Genomic DNA, 21,376 nt, shown 5'->3' with positions numbered 1-21,376 from the left:
TCTGCTGCTTTAACAAAGAGTGAGGCGTATGTAGACAGTGTTTGTCTGCCCAGGCCCTTGTTGTTGTTTTCTTTTCTGAAAACCACCTCATCCTACTTTCTATATGGTTATGGCCATTTTTTCTAATACAACCCTCTCCTCTGGCTATAGTGGATTGGCCCAGGGTAGGCCCTGCCCGTAAGCCTCAAAACTGAGTATGGTAGGATACCAGGGCAGACCTATTCCTGGGACACACAGGCCTTCTTTATTGGCCAGCTTTGGCTCAATTTGCTGAACTTTGCTTGGACTGTATGGTGGTCTAGGGCATGGGTCCCCAACCCCCAGGCTGTGGACCAGTACCGGTCTGTGTCCTGTTAGGAACCGGGCCGCACAGCAGGAAGTGAGCCATGGGCAAGCGAGCGAAGCTGCATCTGTATTTGCAGCCGCTCCTCAGCGCTAGCATCACCATCTCAGCTCCACCTCAGATCATCAGGCATTAGATTCTCATGGGAGCACCGGTCCCTAGAGCCAAAAATGTTGGGGACCGCTGCTCTAGGGTGCTTCCACCTTATCTTCTCTCTTTCTCTCCTCTGCTTGGGGTCAGACTTACATTGCGTTCTGATGGCTTGACTAGGCTTCCCTGATTCTTTTATTTCCTTTCATACAGGCATTTCCTCTAATAAAATCCTTGCTCATTTAACCCAGTCTCATCTCTGTTTGAATCTCAGCTCCCCACACAGGAATTGCGTGACCTTTGGCAATCGCTATGCTGTTCTCACCTTCTCAGTTTCCACTTTTGCAAAATGAAAGTGTGGAGTAATAGCACCCACCTCTGCATGTCGTTATGACTGCATGTGATCTCCCTCATTCATTTACCTGGCGTAGAGAGATATCTACAGTTGCATGCAAGAGAGGCTACTGTTTGAAGGGCCCTTGGCTTCCATCCATTTTGTGAACTTGATTGTTAGCAGTGTCAGTCTGTTCTGGCTTCTGTGCTGTTGCGAGTCCACTCCGGGCCTACTTTTGTTAGAACATCGATGTGCCTAGAGTAAATTATGCATGTGTTTGTTTCCCCACTAAAAAGTAAGCTCCTAGAGGGCAGGTAGCAAAATTCCTTCACCTCCGTATCATCCCCTGATGGATGGTGCTTACTTGCTTTGAGCAAAGTAAGAAATGGGAAAATACTTGTTAAATTGATTTAACAATTGGTGAGATGGAGTTCAAGTCAACAGCAAGCCTTGAAGGGCTACCTGCTTCTTACTGTGCTCTGGAACAAGAGCAAATAGTACAGAGCCCCCTCCTGTCTTGGAACTTATGATTGGCAGGTATGGTTCCAGTTAGTTACTGGTCCAGTCAAGTGTAGTTACTATTGTCAAAGCACATCCCTTACTAGGGTGCTGCCCTTTCTCTGAGCACCTCCTAGGTGCCCAGAACTCCCTTGAGTGCTGGGATATCAGTTGCATAGCTCTTTTTTCTAGAGATCGGTACATTCTTAGGAATCTCTAGGAATTAGGGACCTTGCTTGAATTCGGCCCATGCTTATTGTACAATTATCTCCACCTAACAACTTTCTCACTCTTCAAAGGACACCACCTGACTCTTTTGCAAATTTTTCTTCCTATGATGTAAGAAATCACTACCAAAATGGTTTAAAAGCCTGGAAAAAAAGAAAAAGAAAAAAAAATGCTGAGGGGCATTTTCCCTCACTGGTGAGAAGTATTTCTGTTGCCTTTAATAGTCTTGAAAGATGTAAAATACTTCAGGGTTCAGAGTCGCTTAGACTGTTGATTTTATGGGCAGCTTGTTTAGTTAGCTGTTTATGTTTGTGTTACATTTTTAAATTAAAAAAAAAAAAGTTTAAGCACACGATCTTTCCCAGAGGGAGTTGATTTTGGAATTGCTGAAAGGTTCAAATGCTGTGGCATTTAAAAAAGTAAAACACCAGATTCTAGCAATTTCACTGATACGTGCTAAAGATTCAGCACATTTTTACCTAAAAACTGGATTTGATTATTTTTTTTTTCTCTTAAGCCTCCAAAATGCCATTATTTCATCTGACGTACAACTTATGTTAGAAATTTAAACTAATGTGTGCAGTAATTTATATTACAATGTTCTGGGGAGATGCGAGGTCCAGAGTTTTACCTTTTAGTGTCATTTCAACACAAAAGTGACGAGTTAACAGGATTAGTAGGAGAGGGTGTTGTCCTCTTCCACTCATTCTTTGTATGTGTGACAAATCTGGGCAGAACATTCGAATACTGTGTTCTAAATTTTCCTCCTCACTGAATTGAGAGAAATTTTGGACGTTTGGAAAGTTCTTCTGAACTTTGAGGATGAACAAAATAACACTATGACAAGTTAAAGTGATTTGCATCTGTTTGAGGTTGATGGGAGCCTTCAGCATATAAAAGTAAACATGTATGGAGCCAGCCAGTGCTTTTCCAAGACGGAAAATGGCATGAGAATAATTCATGCATGTATACGGTTTTAAAAATCAGAATTGTTATGTTGTGCCAAAAGCACTTCAAAAACAGTACCTCCATCCTGTGTTCTTTCGAAGAAAGAAACAAATATTATTTACTCGAGAGATAAACCAGAGCATCCAATAGTGGCCTACGTCAACCAATACGGACAAAACAATAATGCTATGTATTTTTATTGAGTCATTTATAGTTTTCATATTTCCTAGTCCTGCAACACTTCATGAACTTTTCAAGCATGCCACACTCACAGCATGACATAAATATTGCATGTTCTCAAGTCTACAGTTGTAGGCTGATTAGGAATCCTTACACAGCCCTCGACTTGCCATTGTCTTGCTCCTAATCATTTGAGTTTTTTGTCTTACTGTCACTGTTATCTACAGCTGTGAAATTAGCACATCCTATTTTCATAGATGGTAGAACTGGTTGGTCTTTGATTACTTGACCTCTCGGAATTGGCCAGACAGAAAGCCCCATGTGAACATTTATGTATTTTACCTAGAATTTTATAAAAACTTTTGGCATATAAATCTCAGCTTGGAAGCCTGGGCCTTTTGGCCTGTTTGGGTTTGATGCCAAATCTCTCAGTCTCTCATTGGGAGTTTTGGAGCTATTTAACCAGAGAGAAGAGTTGCCATCATGCTCAGCCCATCATAGGTCTTGCTCATAGCAGTGGAAATTCTCACACTGCCAGTTACAAGAGCCAAGGAGGACAGTATAAACCATTGCTGCCTCTTCTCCAGAGTGACAGTGACACATGCCTACCCAAATAAATGTACGTTCCATTATCTGTTCAGTGGGAACAAAGTGTATGCCAGAGTAAATAGAGGAAGTTAGAGGTTTATGGTTGCAGAAGGAGAAAGTGGTGGAAAATGCATAAGGTAGTTGTTGCCAATAATCTCATTCTCTAATAGACGTAGGGGCAGAGGATGTCGGAAGGAAGACTGGCTGGATGCACTGACCCTTGATTGTGCTTGGTCAAGAATTAGACCTGGAAGTTTTTAAAGCTGCATATTGCTTCTATGTGAAAGTTACTGGTTTCTGATGTATAGGGCCACTCTCCATAGATAAGATTGGAGTGGTTGAAGTCCCTGGGTTCTTAGAAGGTAAAATAAAAAAGAAAACCAACTTCTTTCTGCCCCTTCAATAATTTTTCTTTTAGTTCATGAATAACATTTAATTTAGGACTAGAACCTGGACCTTTCAGAAGACCAAAAAATCATACCTTCCCTTGAATGACGATTAGGTTTTACAGAGGGATTTATCTTCACTGAAAGAAGAGCCAAGAAACTGTTTTTATCTATAATTTTGGAATGTGATTCCCTCTAAATTCCTAGTGGATGCAACAAACACAAAACTACACATGTGTGTGCCCACACATACATGCATACACAGTAAAGAAGAGAAAATAATTCCCCCCCTCAAGAAAAAAACCTATGTGCTGTAGTTAATTATAGATTGTAAATTGCCACCAAGGACATTTAGAATTAAAATTAGTTGAATGCACCTTTAGCATTCTTGTTTTTATGGAACTTCTACATTTTCAAAAGAGTTAGTTTCCTGATCAAAAGGTCTTAAAACTATAACCACATGGGTTAATACAACAAAGATGGGAGTTTTCCAGAATGTTTTCTCGCTCTCGTTACTTATGTAGCAATAGCCCATTGCAGCTATAGTTCCGTTGCTAGTGTGGCAGGAACTCGTAACTGCTCTCTGGAATACCAGACATAGATTCACAGACTCATTGTCCCACGTCTCTCATTGCCCTATTGTTTTCAATTTCTATTTCTCTCTTCTTAAGTTTACACGTAAGTCTTTATTTCTCAATCATCTTTTGCGATTGCTGGCTAAAAACAAGGCAGCACTAAATGAATTAAGAGTCTCACTAAAAAAGACTCCCAAATATGTGGGCATTAGGGAAAATACTCAGGCTTCAGTTAGGCCCTCAAGGATAAGAAGCCGATTTTGACCTTGCAGGTCTGGAAGTTCAGTGGCCACTGAAGAACCTTTACTAACCTCACCTGCTCCTTCTTTAAAAGTAGACTTATCTTGTTTAGGTCAATAAATATTGTCACTGATTTTGAAAGGAATCCATAACCAGTGAGCACACAACCTGAGGATATTCCAAACTTCATAAAAAGCATTCTGCCTCATCTAAAACAATTTATCTTTTTATTGCTACCGAAGACTTCTACTTTAACTTCAGACTATCGATTTAGCCCTTGGATTAAAAGTCGGCTCTCTGTTATCTAGTAAATATTGCAAAAAGCCCTATTCCCTTCATAGGCAAAAAGAATAAACCCCATCTGCTCGCATGGATGCTAATGGACTTGAGAAATTGCAAAATGTATTGCTTAAGAAAACATTGTTTTCTGTTGGTGGTTGGTGGGAGGGAGGTGGTCAGGGGATGGAGGGGAGGGAAGGGGAGAGGCTCTGAGAGCTCATATCTTTGCCTCCTTTTCCACCCTTACATGCTAACAGCACTCACATTAGAAGCTGTATGAGGTTTTGTTTGTTTTCAAGAGATGTTTGAAAGAAGATCAAATGCTTGTGAAAGGCACCGGATCGGCAGCCCTAGAAACTGAAATGTCCCGGAAGCTGTGTGAGCCCGGAAATATCCCACATTTCTATTTATTTTGGCAATTTTACTTAAAACTAGTAAGAGCTGGAGTTCATGCTACAATTAAATTTTCTTCAGGCACCATGAAATGAAAACACATATTACATTTGATTTTAACTGGTTGAGAAAAATGGTAGTTTTTTGAAAGTTCATTCTGTGACCTAAAAATAAAAGTTAAGGCTTCCTCACATGGGACAGCCCAGTTTCCTTTTAAGTTGTAATTATTTGCAGAACTGGAGTTCTCTGGTTGGAAGGGGTCTTAGGTCACTGAGTTCTCTTTTCCCATCATGTGCTTGAAACCCACTACCATGTCACTGAAAAGTGTTGGCAAGCTTGGGCTTGAATGTCTGGGTGATAGAAGACCTACTTCTATTTAAGGAGACCTATTACTTTTTCAGATGACTCTAATTTTCAGAACTAAATGAAATAATATTAACTAAAACTTTAGTAGTGCTTACTATGTACCAGGCACCAATTTACACAGTATGATAAATATTCGTACACAAACACGTCCACACACAATCTCAAATCCTTATAATTGTGTGAGGTAGAATTAGTTATTATCCCCATTTGACAGATAAGGAAAATGGGGCACAGGTAAGTTATGTGATTTGCCCAAGGTCACACCACTAGTGAGAGAGACAGGATTTGAACCTAGGCAATCTGATTCTAGATTCTATACTCTTAACCCACTATGTTTTATTGCCTCTCCAATCTTTATCATTATCCTTCATGCCTAGTACAGAGTTTTGAACATTGTAGGTGCTTAATAAAAAATATTTTTGAAAAATTTTATTTCAGGAACATAATTATTTACATATTTCTATTAGTTTTATATAGAATCATCAATTTGCCCTAAGAGAAACAATTGAAACAGTAGAATTTTAAATGACTATACTCTGCCTACTTCAAGAAATCATTAAAGGGACTAATAGTTACATAACATTCACTCTAAAGTCCTCAGGCAATTGCCATTGTTAGCAGTAGGTTCTTGAATGATTTCACTTTAGGCTAGAGAATGAAATTCCAAACATGCAACACTTGTGTAAGCATAATCCCTTTTTAACTCTGTACTTGCCTCACTATCCTACACAAAGACAAGAGTAATCATGTCATCTCAGCAGTCTTATGTATTTATATATCGGTCTTTCTACCACTGTTCCCCTACCTACATCACCCATTTGTCCAACCGTACATCCATCCCATCCCATCCCATCCCATCCCATCCCATCCCATCCCAACCCAGCCCAACCCATCCCATTCCATCCATCCATCCATCCATCTATCCATCCATCTCATCTATCTACCCATCCAGCATTATATGCTGTGTATCACTAGGTGCTTAGTATTGATACTAGATTCTTCCTGTTTACTTAGTTCATATTATTCAGAAATCACATGTAGACATTCAGGATAATTGCTTTAGAGTTGATAAAAACTCATTCCAAAAGAAGTGGTTTTAATCCATAGTCTGGGAGTTAAGCATTCTTAACCAGAAGTTCTACTGCTTTTTTTTTTTCCTTTTAAGTCTTTGTCTTACTTCTTCTTGAATGAAGTTCATCATTGGGTATGATTATGGTTTATCCAAAGCCATGAGTTATAATTGACATTTTTTTCAGTCATCAGTCGAAGAGGGAAGAGATAATCTTCTAACAAGAGACCTTTCCATAGGATGCAAGCTGTTAATTTTTCTGCCGAACTGTGGTCACTTGAAGAACCATCTGTGTTTGTTGGCTACTCTCAGTTGGTAGTTGCAGTAGGTATTGGCCTGTGCCTGAGGCTAGTTCTAAAGCATGGATGTCTTTGTGAAAGAACTCAGCATCTTTTGAATAAGGTGGCTAACCAGATGGGCTCAGGCACCAGCCTGGCTTTCGTCTGCTCTGATAAGCCAGGATCTACTTTGCAATCACAACAGCAGTGGCTTGGCTCCCATCTGGGGCTTCTACATGCTTCTGATTGAACCTTTTCCTTCTAGATTGAGCCTTGAGTTTTTAATGAACCACAGGGGAAGGAAGACTCTGAAGTAGAAAGCATGGCAGGGCCATGAAGGACCAGGAAGGAAGGAGGTTCCTTTATACATGACATCTTCAAAGCAGGCTACTTGGATGAGACGTGTCACTTTTTTGGTTTAGTCTTCTTATCACGAGTGTCATCATTTGGCTGAGCACTTAACCCTCTCTCAGTTGTAATAATTCATAATCTGCATGATCTTGAGACTTTTTGCTTTATTATCTATGAAGACTCTAACTCTCTTGTTTAAATTAAGGAAGGTGAAGGAGAAGATCTCTAAGACCTACATTCTGTGGTTTTGCTTAGCTTTTCTTTACCTTCAGGGGAATCCAGCACCCTTGCTCTCCTTCACTCCCTTCCTTCTGGTGGAAAAATATTAAATTAGTGGGAAATTTCACGTGTTTCCTTCTGCCCCATCTTTTCCTTTCGGAGTTCTTATTTGCCTATGTTGATTATGTGTGTTCTTTACTGGTCTACATTTTTATCCATTTCTGGATCTTCATATCATTATCTTTAAAATAAAGTGATTGAACCATATGATTTCTAAGGATTTTTGCAGCTCTAACATAACACAGTCCTAGTATTTTTATGAAGCAGAAACTCATAGGGTTTCAGACTTAAAACTCTAGGTAGGGGGTGTGTGTGTGTGTGTGTGTGTGTGTGTGTGTGTGTGTGTGTGTGTGTTTGAGAGAGAAAGAGAGACAGAAGCACAGAGAGACACAGAGCAGGGGAGAGTTTTATAGGAGATGGAATCAGAAGGCAGTAGTCAGATATTAGAAGTCTTCTGTCATGGGCTGAATTGTGCCCCCAACCCTGAAATTGACATGTTGAAGTCCTAACCCAGAGTATCACAAAATGTGATGTGTTTGCACATAGGGTCTTCACACAGTTAATTAAAATAAAATGAGGTCATTATGGTGGACAATGTGACCAGTGTCCTTATAAGCAGAGGAAATTTGTGCACAGAGATATGTACAGAGGGAAGACGACAGGAAGACACAGAGAGAAGAAGGCCAATCGTAAGCCAAGAAGGGAGGTCTGGAACAGACCCTTTTCCTAATAGTTCTCAGAAAGAATCAACCCTGCCAACATCTTGGACTTTCAGCCAGCAGAAGTACGTGAAAATAGATTTCTGTTGTCTAAGCCACCTTACTTTGTAATGGCAGCCTTAACAAACTAATACATCTTTTATATTTGATTACAAAGTGCAAAAGAAAAAAAAGTTTAATGACCTCCTCTCATAGGTTATCTCACAGGCCTGTGGGCAAATACTGGATGCCCTTTGGCCTAAACCTGAACTTGACTAAGAAATGCAGCCTCCAATGACATGGCAGGAAAGGAAATCTGGGAACTTCTATGACACAATTCAGTCTTGCTGAGAATTTGGGGATAATATTTAACTCTGGACATATATTTACATGAGCAATTCTTCAGTAATAGATTCACACAAAATTTTAAAATGCATATTAAAAACCTTGATTTTCTATTTTAATTTTTATTTAATTGACTTTTGGGGGAGGAAAATGTTGCTTATTTGCCTCTTTCATAATTTTTACTTTTTTTTCATTCTCGCCACCATCGTTCTTTGGACTTTATTGAGCATGACATTTTTCTTTTCCATTTTCTCCACTTTTATTAGCCACATTCTATAACAGGTTACTCTTCCTTTCATCATGTGCATTCTCTAGCTCCACTGGGCCTACTGTTCTTCATTTCCTATGTGGCACTTCTCACTTTTCCTTATTGCTGTCTGTGTCTCTCTTATTGTCCTTGCCTCTGTCTGCATTTCTCCTGCATTTCCTTTTTTGTCTCTGTGTTCAGTTTCTAGCTCCATTCTCTCCATTTTCCCTCCTCTGCTCTTTCTTCTTTCTTTTCATCTGCTGACTTGCTTCCGTCCCCTCCTTCTGTTCCCCTCCTGGGTGTTTCTTTGGCCCACCTTTTTCCTCTGAGACTTCGTTTTCTTGTTGGTAGATGGGGGCTGATACTGTAAACATCACAAAAATAACTGCATTGAGAACAGGTGGTTCCCTTGCTGTCCCAGAAGACAGAGCCTTTGAGTCAGCCCAGAATGCCTGGGCTCCAAGGGCTGCGGGAGACAGCACTGGTGCTAGAGAAATGTAGAGATATCTAGGCTTCAGTCACAAGACCCAACATTCCAGAACTTTGGGACTCATCTCTGACTGCCACCTTCTCCCCAACTAGAAATTAAGAGACACTGGGTCACCTGAGAAGGAAGAATGAACCTACCTTCACCATCCCCGGCCCAACTTTCCAGTCATGTTGATTTAAAAGTAACTTCTTGCTCCCTGACCTTTGGCTGCTGTGTTCTATGTGCACCAGGTTGTGCCTGGTCCCTTTCCATCACTCAAGGTGGCTCCCTGGGGTCACGTCTCTGCTCAGCCTTACTAGTCCTCCTCCAGCCTCAGCTGCAGTTCAGGACCAGGAAGCGGCAAAGGTGTCCTTGTGCACTTCTTGGTCTCTCATCTTGGGCTTTCTGCACAATGCTAGTTTTGGCTCCAAAGGTTAAAACCACAGGTTGGTTTCTTTTTCTTCTTGTTAATATTATTGAGTCCCCAAGGAGACCTAAAAATTAGAGCTTCTACTTTACTCAATCTTCCTCTCTTTCCTCTCTCACTTTCTCTTTAGTTCTCAGTCTTTCTATGTAACGACTAAAATTTTAGTAATTCACTTATATTCATTGTTCACTCATTCATTCATTCATTCGACAAAACTTTATTAAGTGACTAATGTGCATCAAGTGATTTGTATGTTATCAATGGCAAAGACAGTACTTCTAAGGTCTCTTTAAAGTCTAAGCTCTTAGAAAAAGACGTCTGCAGATTTTGATCATTAGACATTTCTAGATATTCTTTGAACCAACAGAAATTTCTATTTTTAATGTTTTTTTAAAATTATATTTGCCACTGAATGTGAATTTCAAATAGTTCCCAGTTTAGAGGTTTTTTGGGTTTTTTTTTGTTTTTTGTTTTGCATCTTTGCAGAATATCAGGACTTGAAAGGTTATAGGCTTTGTTCTTCATTACAATTATGACAGATGTTAACACTTGTCCAACAGTCATTTTGAATAGACATGTGAAAAGTATTGTATGTGCATTAACTTGATAATTACAATGACCTGATGAGGTAGATATTACCGTTATCCAAATTTTACCAAGGAAACAAGGCTTGCTATAGGTTACATGATTTCACTAAGGGCTCTCAGCTGGTGATTGGCAAAGCTAGGATTTCAGTTTTGTCTGATCCCAAAGCCCTTGTTTAGTCACTGTTCGTTATACCATCTTCTGGCTATCAGATTATCCAGACCACTGGAAGGGAGAATTTGCGATGTGGGATGACCAAAGGGGCGGACATCTAGAGTGAGAATGGAGCTATTTTGACCTGTAAACTAGGCGACTATGGGGGCATAATTACTGTTCAGCCCACCTGCACATGTAAGATGCAGGTCTCCTGAGGATGGCTGACCCCACCCTGGCTGGCTTACCTTCTGAGCCTTGGGCATGTCGGTGTGGCGCTGGGCACGGACGGAGCGGGCCGACTTGGCAGGCTTGAGGGGTGCGCAGTACATCTCCAGCCTCCTCAGGTCACAGCTCCGGAAGCAGCACTCATCCACAATGCCTGTCTGGGGTGCCCTCCGGCTGCTGGAGCCATACCCCGTGGGCTTGTCTGTACAGATCAAATGCAGAGTGGCCTGGCTTTAGAGTGGAATACACCATTGTCACAATTCTACCCAACCCCTGAAGACTCTTCTCTCCCCACACCTAGTCAGCTCACACATTTGAAAGTCAACCTCTTTTTGAAGCTTCTCCAACAATTCTTGCCCTCATAGATCTTTCTGGATTCCAATATGTCTTCTGGAGTCTTCTGTATCACACTTGTCAACATTAACTCATTCACAGCACACTTTATTTGTGTTAATTCTTCTCAAGTTCTCAGCAACCTTTCGTCAGGGACCTTGTCTATGCCCAATCCTAGCCTTTCCTTACATATCGGCTGAGTCGAGAGGCTTCTGGGAATATTAAAAGATTATGTATTCAGTTTCCTTAATTTTTTTTAGCAAATCTACATAGGTTTTATATGCAGGATGGCTCAAATGTTTGTTCTTTTGCTTAATTGCTTCCATTGTAAAATCAAATTGAGTGTCAATGATGTTTTAAATCTAGAAAGGGCTCCTCAGTTTACTGATGTGGAAACTGACACTCAGTTGTAAATGACTTGCTTAAGGTCATTCATGCAGTAGGTGGTGAAGTCAGGATTCAAACTCAGATCTACTCTCTGCAATGTCCAAGGGCCTCATAGAGCCCAGGAGACCTGTTGTGCAAGTCTGGGCAAGTCATTTAGGCTTCCTGGGTCTCAGTTTATCCATCTGTAAAGTGGGGCTAATAATATCTTCCTTGTAAGGATCTTTTGAGGATGATAATGTCTGAAAAGTATTTAGTATATAACTGCACATATGGTAGGTCCTAAATAAATATTGGTTTGCTTCCTCTGAGTTCATCTTTTCTTACTTGGTCTGTGAAGAAATAGTTTTTCTATTGATTATATCCCAAACCTTGGAACTTGGACTTGATGACTATAGCAGTGTGATAGAGCTCCTTCTCCTATCACCCAGAAAGACCAAAACACTCAATTCTGTTTTCTTATAGAATAACTACTAGCCTGAGACAGAATGAACTAAATGTCCATCTTTCATGTGATTCAGATTGCTCAGAGGGAACACCATAAGCCAAATTTCTTTTGATATTTGCAAATCAATTAGACCTCTTTACTCGGCAAGTAGGTTTCAGTTTGGTTTCATCTGTTTTAATTTGAACCCATTTTTTTCCTGGCTCTAGAATTAAAAGACAGGGCAAAACAAGCTTACACAGATCTTAAAATGTACCTGAATTCTTTGTAAGCTTTTTGTCACAGTAGAACTTTCGTTAAACCAAATCTTGTTCATATAACAATATATAAAACAGACAAAAGCGAAACTGCTCAGGCTCAGGCAAGGAAGGGGGACCTCGGCTTTCTCTCACACCCTGAGCTCCCATGGGAGGGAGGTGGGGGGCCTGAGTCTTCTCCACTGATGTCCAGGCTTCGTGGAAGAAAACTTGCAAACCATTGATCCAGAAGAATCCAATTCATCTGATGTGCATTCAATCTCAATTCTGGACACAGAAGACAGCATTATGTTTTAAATAAAAAGTCCTTACATTTGCATAATAACGATACCATCTTTTAAAATGAAATTTTGAGAGTCAAAATCCCCATGTATATTTTGAATTCTCTGATTGGGGGAGATCAGATCCACAGTCATGGCCTCCTACCAAACTCATTTGGCCGCCTTGCTGCTGGAAGGGCCAACGGTTCATGGCATCCCCTAAGAGCCCAAATGCTTTCCTGATGCTTGGCACAGGAGCCTGGGGATGCTTCACTTCCTTCCCATAAGGCAGGTTTATTGTCATTGTTTGGGCAGCAGGGGATAGTAACCCATTGAGGGTTCATTTGTGGTCTCTCTGGGAAGGGTCTGCTGTTTTCACTTGGTGCAAACCCTGTGGGCTCCTCATATTTGAGAGGTTTGGCAGGGACCAGGCAGCTGGCCCTGACTAGAGCCTCACCGTGCTTTCACTTGCTGTTGGGAGATAACTGGTTTAGAAGATGCTCTGTTTTTGCTCACGGAGACTCAGTGGGTCCCTTGTGCAATGTAAACAATGTTTTTTGTTGTTTTTGTTTTTATAATCTTTTCCTGGGACTGTAAATTAAGGAAAAGACACAAGCGGGCTTACATGATTCTTTGTAATACACAAAGGATTTCCACGTACTTTTCGCAAAATGGCTATTTCAAGAGGATGAAGGGTCCACCAATAGCGTAGCCTGTGGTACACTTTATTTTTCTCTTGGGGTGGGGAGGAAGGAGAATGTGACTCAGCTTACTTTGAGGTAATTGTCCCTGTCATTCAGCACAGGTAATGATTGCTCTTTGTTGAAACTATGAATTTCTTAATGGGACATAATTGGAATTTGTTGTTGAATACGGAATAGTAATTTAATGTTTGGAGATAGGGTGGTAGGATTGGTTCCAGAAACCCGCAAACTTGGCTAACTCAGAAACAACCGATTTCAAAATTCATGCTTTTGGATTGAAGATGGAAATGGATAGGGTTTGTGATTCTGGGACCTATTTAGCATTTCCATTTCAAGCATTTCTAAAGCAATCTCTCTTCTGAGACACCCTAAGTGCTGGAGCTCTTTGCTTGTTACTGGAGGAAGACACTAAACTTCATCTTGGATTGGCAGAAAATGTTGTATGAATTGCAATATTCCCTTCTCAGTGACCACCAATAGCCATGAAACACAACACTAATTTATTCCCCTTGTGAGACAGAAAACAGTCATCAGCACAGCAAAAAATAATAGCACACACCAGGCCTCTGGTTTGTCACCTCTCTTAGGTGAACTCAGTTTGACATGGCTCAGTCTATAAAATAGCTGTGTTTTTCAGTCCATAGATCAATGCATTTAGAAACAGAGAAATTTAGGACTTTTCTGTAATGCTGTTTAAAGAAAGCTTACTTCATGTCTATCTATATATATATTTAATGTTATTGAAATGGTGTTATACAGACTTGGATTTTGTCATAAATGTAACTGCCAGTTATCTCTGGTTACCACAGTCTTAGAAAGATGTTTGTCTTTGTCTATTCATAATGTCTACAATGGAGTAATTGTACTTCATTGGGAATATATGAATATAACAAGTGTTTACCTATTTCCTTTTAAAGTTTAATTAATCCTTTGAAGTTTTCTATAGGCTTGATTTCTGGTTCTACATTAAGGTATTTAACAAAAAATCATTTCTCACCAGTTCAGAGGCTATAGCTGAGGGTCCAAGTTTTATCCTTTATCTTTGAATACTTCACATTACTTTTTTTCCCAGAACCAAAATAAAGACACTTATTGCAATGGGCTAACACTAGAAACCTGATATAATGTGGTTTACTAAAAAGACGGTAAAATAATTTGCTCTAGTATCAATTTTGAGAAAAATAGGGATTTTTAATGACTTCTCAATTACAGCTATTTTCAGTATGACTATCATTTTCATCCTTGCTTTTAAAAGCTCCTCATTAGGCACTATGCAATTCTGTTCCAGTGGGCAGAATCAGAAATGGTAGGTGAATGGGAAATAAATATTAGCTTAATATAAGGGAAAAAAATCCTAATAATTTGAACTCAAAAGTTTTAAAAATGGGATAGACTTTTTTAAAAAGGTACTGAACTTCCCATTGCTGGAAGCAGTTAAGTAAAGGTTGTATGAACATCTGTTGTGGATCCTAGGTCATATTTCTGTATTGAACACAGTGTATGACTGCTGTGGTCCTCTCTATTCTAAAGATTCTGTATCAGGCAAAGAAATGCAGGAAAAAAACCCATCTAGGCCAAATCTTCAGTATGGTTGGAAGCCACTTACATTGCTTCAAGAAAGAGGCTTGAATATTTTCTAACTTAGAAGGTGAAAACTTGTTTTCTATTTATTAAACTCCCCCAAATGCTCAAAACACTCTTCTTTACTTGATGCTGCAACAAAGGACAGGAGACTGGGATAGTCTCTTCTATAACTAAGTACAGTTTCAGATTTCTGTCATACTGGCATTATGGAGTGTCTGTAGACTCACTCAGTTGTTGGAGTGCACAGGCACATATAAAATTCCACAGAACTTTCCTTGCTGACAAAGTCTTGACATTGAAAATTTGTATATGTATATATTTATTTCGTCAGTAGTTTTTCTCTAGAGCATGCAGACCAAAGATTACTTAAGCAGACAAGTCGGCCACCATGCAACCTAGGCCCTGAGGCTTCTGTGAGTAGACATAGTGTGTAGTCACAGCGCACTGCTGTATCTTGAAAGTTGGCCAACAGACAGAATTCCAATGGTTAAACAGCTGGCTTCTATAATAATAGCACTTCCCTTTAAATAATGCATGGTCAGTGGAGTAATTCAATAATCTTCAGGGCAAACTTGCTAGTTACAAGGGTTTTGGGCAGAATTGTGGTATCATCAAAACCACACCAATTAGCTGAGTCTCACATTTTGTCATGGTTGCAAGCTACTTACTTCCCTCCATCTCTGAAGGAGAAGGTGTAACACTGAGATTTAACTGAGATCATCACTTCCAGAGCAGAGAGCTCTGGTCCTTGATCATCACTGGTAAAAATGGTACTATCTCCACTGGTGCTATGTAAGGTTGTGTTTATTATAAGCCTATGGGAATGCAGTTGGAAGGTCGAATTCAACTTTAATTTCCTTTGAAACTTCCTCTTTTCTTCACTGAGAATGTTCTACTTTATTTTAACTTTATCATTGGAAAGAGGAGACATTGATTTGAAGAATCAGAATTTAAATGATAAAAAATGTAAACATTTTCCAAACAGGGAAATATACAGTTCTGAAGAAATACACTTGTTACTCTTTGGGTTTCAAGAAATAAAACTATTCTCTAGAAATTACTAATAGAAGGAAGTTCTAAAGTTGATCATATTTTGGAAGCAGGAAAAAAAAAGTAAGAATTCAAGTCGGATTTTAAGAGCTGTTTCTAGAAAATTCACAATTATGTGTCTGATGGAAAACACAAATGAGATTATTAACTAATAAAAAACTAATTTGCATTTAATTTTGATTAACTGAGTGTCGATTACACAATCAAATATTACAGTTAAAGTCTATAGAAGCCAGAAAGTTAGGTCCCCTACACCAACTATTTATCCCAAACCTCCAGACATGTCAACAATTTAGAATAACTCAGAATGATTAGTTTCTTAGGACAACATTGCTCGATGGATCACCTCATCTGAAAATTCACTCAATTGACAGTTTTGCATGGGATACCAGCAAAAAAATTTATGTAAAATGGAGTAATCTTAAAGTTGTCTCCACTTTAGCATTTTAATTGCCATTTTCATTTGTGGAAAAATGGGGATCACTTCTCAACCTTTTCTATACATTTTAAGGCTTTATGTGGAAAACTAGACTCCTTTCATGAATTCCTAATATAAAGAAAATTGTGATGTGACTATTGTCTAGACCCAAAATGTAATACTGCATTGCATAGTTGATATTTTTGGAAATAGTAGAATTTGCATTTAACTTAAAGCCTTTCGATAAGTCAGTATTTTGCCTTTTAAAAATTCTATGGAGATCAAACATTTTTAAATTAAATGAAATTATAACATTTTTGAGATATATGTAGTCATGTGCTTAGTAAAGCTGGGAAAAGAAGCTTTTACTTCTATAAACTTGCCATATCATTATGCACTTAGAATAACATGGGTATGTATACACACATACTCAAATAGAAAACAGGAATTAAATGACTTACCATTAGTATGAAAGCTATTGTCAAACGTTTTGACATTAGAATTCTTTTTGAAGAAGTTTCTTCTAAAATTTGTACCTACTACTTGCCTTATATGGTGCTAGTGTACTCTGTACATTTCTGCTTTTCTGCAGAAAGATTTTTTTCCAAGTAAGACTGACCTTTGGCATCTGTAAAAGTGAACAGTGAGAAAATGTCCTCTTTTCTATGAACTGCATGTCATAAACTTTTCTTGAAATCCTATCAAATTTAGGCATCGATTTCACTTTGGCCTGTGTTAATTTTTAATTGCCAGTGTTTGCTGGTCCCACTTCTTCTCAACTGGACGAACTCATCTTTTCTAGGAATCATGACCTTGTTCGACCTGCCACCACCCCCACCACTCAGCAACTCTTTCGCAGCTACTAAGTCCTCATAACCCAAAAGACCAAAGTCTTCCCGTTACCCAACCAAGTCAATGTTTGTGTATCTTTGGGTCTAAAAGGAATAAAGCAGAGCACTATGGGGCTGACCCTCCTTTTCTTCTGGAAGCTCCAACTCAAGGGCAGGTGTGAAAATAAGGCTATTCAGTCAGCCTCTGTCTCTGAGGCCAGGGAGCTAAATCGCAAAGCTTAGGGACAAGAGAACTAGACATCCAGAGAAGGAACATTACCGTTTTAGGACTCTTTGGAGAAATGGGCCGACAGAGTGAGAAGCAACGTGATGTATTACTTTAGCCTGATACAATGCCCTGGGGGATGAGCATCTTGCCAGGACAGCACAATTTATACTAGCTTAGGTCTGTTTCCAGGGCTTGGAGGAGATAGATGTAGCCAACAAAATTATACTTTGGCAAGAGAAATGCTATGCTGGACAGAAATGTTGTCCTGAGGGAATGGTTGGGTTTATCAACGTCTAAGGTAAAAGATAATCAAATGCCAAGAGGTCATTTTTATGTTTGAATTATTTCAGTTGGCCCTGCTATATAAGTTAGCTACCATTTTCTAGTTATATAGCTTCAATTGTTTCGAGCACAGTATAGGATTTGAGTATGATCTGACTGTGATGTCTGTCACACCATGAAGGAGGCAGTATGTGGAGTGGCTAAAAGCACAGGTTTTGGAGTCAGAAAGACCTGAATTCTGGCATTTATTTCCTGTTCCCCTTGGGCACAGCACCAAATCTTCTAAGACTCGGATTGTCTCATGTAAAATGGACATAATATGAGTAGCTCCCAGGGCTATTGTGAAGATTATGTGAGAACGTATGTAAAGTATTTTGCACAATGTCTGGTATGTAGTAAACTCTAAATAAATGTTAGTTTTCATAGTTATTATTATTATTATGGAGTTGAGTTGGCTAACCTAGCTAGCTGGACAGCTATCTTCTTCCTCTCCTCCCCTTAAAAATGTACTCTTCCCAAAGTTTGATTGAAAAAGATGGTCTTTCCAGATAAAAGAGGACTGTTCTCCATTAAAATAAATGAATAACTGTTGTTTTGAAAAGATATCCAAACTTTATGTTGTATAGATAGTCTCGAATAGTTTTAATCTGGACTAGATAATTTATGAGAATGGATCTTCCAGTCAAGTCAAACAAGGCAAAGTCACATGGGCTTATCTTGACCTCTTATTACCTTTGATTTCTCCCAAATAATCCACTGTCTAAAATAATTGCATTTTCAGTGTTGGTATCCATTTCCTTATTTCAAAACAATGCTGCAAGGCATGGGATGAGTAAAATACACGGTCAGAAATGGTTTCGGCATATGTATTTCTCTCCTTTCTCTCTGCTCCATGCTTCACCATTTTCTTTTCTCTTCTTCAACTTTATCTTCTAGTCTCCTGCTATTGGCAGCCATTGACATTCTTCTTACTCACTGATGAACTTTAGGGCCAAAGCTCATGCTATGTGGAGTTCATGGTAGGCTAAGAATTAGAGTTTAGTTTCCTTCCTGGAATGACTGAGAACTAAGGCTTCTTCTCTTGCCAACCATGCTTTGGGAATAAGCAGCCGCCGAGTATACAATATCACCAGGCCCACTTAATCACTACTCCATCTTGGACCCATGCCGGACTGAGATGAAAACAGACCACAAGAGAAAGAATAAGAAGGGATGTTGAGGAATTGTGTATATGGACCTTAGTTATCTCATTTTTTTTTTTGAGAATGCCTGTGATGGAAATTGTAAGATGAGCCTGGCTCCAACCTGGAGATTGTAACCATGCCACGAGCATTATCTCCTATATTGACACTGTTATTGTTAGTTTACTCTTTCAGATGTGGGAAGAGAGGCCTTGCAGCAAACAGAAGGCACTCGTGAATAGAGGGTAACACCCCTCTTTCTGGTGCCACAGAAAGATGAATCAGCCAAAGGGGTATTAAAACACATTCTCTTGATTTTTAGTTTCACTCTAAAGTCTATCATTTCTCTTTTCTTTGCAACTTGGCACCTGCCCTGTGTTCTCAGGGGCCCAGCTCCCTATCAGTCTCCTTGCTCAGGCCTCTGTGTTTTGCTCAGGGCACATCTGGAGATTTTCCCAGGGGTGGGTGTGACATGGTCAGGATGGCAGGTGAAGGGGTGATGGCTGCCAGGGCAGTCCGGCGTATCTGAAGGGAGAGTGTCGGGAGGTAGAGGCCCCATAAGGAGAGGCATCCGGGCCTGCATCAGGGGGTTAGCTGTCAGAAGGCAGTCTCCACAGCAGCAGAGACAGGCCTTGGCACTACCACAGAGCAGAAAGAGCCAGAGGCAGTGACAAATTGAACACAGGGAGAGAGGAGAAGGGAGAGAAGGAGGAGGGAGGGAAAAGATGGTTAAGATATAACATGATATAAATAAATGCATGATATGCACTTCAGTGCCAGTTGGGTTGTATGTGATGTCCCTTTCATGCTGGTGTGTCAACAGTGTTGTTTCTGAATTGAAAGGTCCTGGGGAGTGTTTCTATGGCACCTAGCACAGTGCCATATGCAGAGATGGAATAAAAAGAAGGCAATATGGTATGTTGAAAACAACATTGGATTTGAGCCCCAGATCCTTTGTATGAACTCGCAAGTCATCCAAACTCTCTGAGATTCAGTTTTCTCATGTAGTCAACCAAATACTAGATAATATCAAGCACTCTTTCTAACAATATGACCCTAAGGATTATCTGGATGGTTATGCTACCCACTTTTTAGTCAATAATGTATATATGGCATATCAGTGCTTTTCCTGAATAATAGGGAAATATATAGTGAAATAAAAAGTTTGATGAGAGAACCAGGAGTTTCTTCTTGATCAGATTCAATTTTAGATGAAAACAAGATTCATAGGCTGAATTTAAGAAAAGCAAGGGTCAGTGTTGAGTTTGACAGAAGAAAATGGGGAAAATGTCCAATACGGAGGTGAGTTTAAGTAAGGGGAAGGGATATAACCATCTATGGGGACTGCACAAGCCAGCTCAAGACAGGATGCAGGTGCGAATTAGAAAAAGGATGAGAAAGAGGGGAGTCATTTGCTGGAGCTGTTGAAACAGTAGAAAGAATCAAACCATATTTTGAAAACCAGAGTCCTAAAGGCATTGAAGAATAAGGAAGATGGATGGCCCTCATTTGCATGGGCACTTGGAAATGAAAATTAGTTTGAGAAGAGTCTTTCTAGAAATCCCTGGGCATGGCTTTTTACCATCACACTTCACAAAGCTGCATCTTTGAAGGCAAGAAAGTGACAAGCCCTAGGAGGAGTACTATTGTTGACCATAATGTTGAACTTCCCAGCACTCAATGTGGCCAACATTTTATTTCACTAGTTTCCTTGGTGTCTGTCAATGGTACATGAATCCTCTGGGCAATATTCAGTTCCTTCCAGGGGGACAGATGCATGGTTTCCCTGGAAAATTCCAGGGAATAACTACATGTGACTTTGATAATGTGAATGAGCTTCTAGGCAGGTCATCCTCTCTGCCACTGGTGCCCAACTTCTGCCCAGGGACAAAATTAGAAGATGAGCATTATAAGCATGGTTTTTCAAGTGCCATCCCGTTTTTTGGTAAAATAAACTAATGTTAAGGTTATTAAAAAATTTTAATCTGTATAAAGAGTTCTCAAGCAAATTCTAGTATTATTCATCAAAATACTAAGCAGGTATGCAGCTAGGCCGAATGGTTCATTTAGAAAGTGATTATTTATGATTTCAGGAACTTTCAGCTAAAATCTAGACTTATTAGTCCATCCTTCATTTCTTTTCTTTCTATGGATTTTGCTGCTACAATTTTTCTCCCTTTTCCCTTAATATTTGAATTCTTAAACACAACCACGAGACTCTAAGTGCTTTTCTCACTTTATTGTATTTTAGAATTTCATACATCTTTGGACATGAGAGCAAACTCAAAATCGACTGAAGAGGTTTCTTGGTAATCTTCTGGTAATCACTGAGCATGTTAGCTTTTAACTACCTATTCCACTGCTCCCGCCCGCACCAAAACAAACAAACAAACAAACAAACAAACAAAAACTATTATTTTTCTGAATTGGAGAAGTGAACTATGAATAAGGAGAAAGAGAGGTGTGGTTAGGTTGCAGCCTGTCTCTGAGCTAAATCCTGTTCTTACCTGGGACCATCATCATGCTTACATCTCTAAATCTCATTAAGTGCATTTTGGCAAATATTATTATCAATCAAGAAAATCCTCTGATTCTCTTATTTATTTTGCTAAATTAAGCAAAAATAAAATTTTTTTCAGCTTGGAATATGGCTGGAGAAATTGAACTTTTTGTTTCTTCTCACATATTCAAACATGCTATGAATGACATTGTTCTGCTCTGGGACCCCACTCTGAGGCAATGGTCACTTGGCCTTCTAGCTAATCACTTGTTTCTATGAATTTCCTTTCCGAGAACTGGAGACAGTGCTTCAGCAGTTATTTTCAATTTATTACAAAACCTA

At 39.5% G+C, this 21,376-nt stretch overlaps 1 protein-coding gene across 4 annotated transcripts in view; it reads right to left on the bottom strand.

Annotated features, from left to right (window-relative positions):
• Positions 1–21,376, bottom strand: part of IGF1 (insulin like growth factor 1) — a 68,096-nt gene that overhangs the window by 3,659 nt on the left and 43,061 nt on the right. For 2 of the 4 annotated variants that reach the window (XM_006914539.2, XM_006914540.2), the window contains exon 3: positions 10,598–10,779. In XM_006914539.2, coding sequence (XP_006914601.1) covers positions 10,598–10,779 — 182 coding nt within the window. Of the gene's footprint in view, positions 1–8,579; positions 9,080–10,597; positions 10,780–21,376 lie in introns of those variants that run through there. The other 2 variants (XM_015591467.2, XM_015591466.2) reach the window with 2 other exon arrangements.

This window comes from Pteropus alecto, unplaced genomic scaffold (genome assembly GCF_000325575.1).
Source record: "Pteropus alecto unplaced genomic scaffold, ASM32557v1 scaffold94, whole genome shotgun sequence".
NCBI classification, from domain to species: Eukaryota; Metazoa; Chordata; class Mammalia; order Chiroptera; family Pteropodidae; genus Pteropus; species Pteropus alecto.
This window is presented reverse-complemented; position numbering and strand designations above follow the sequence as displayed.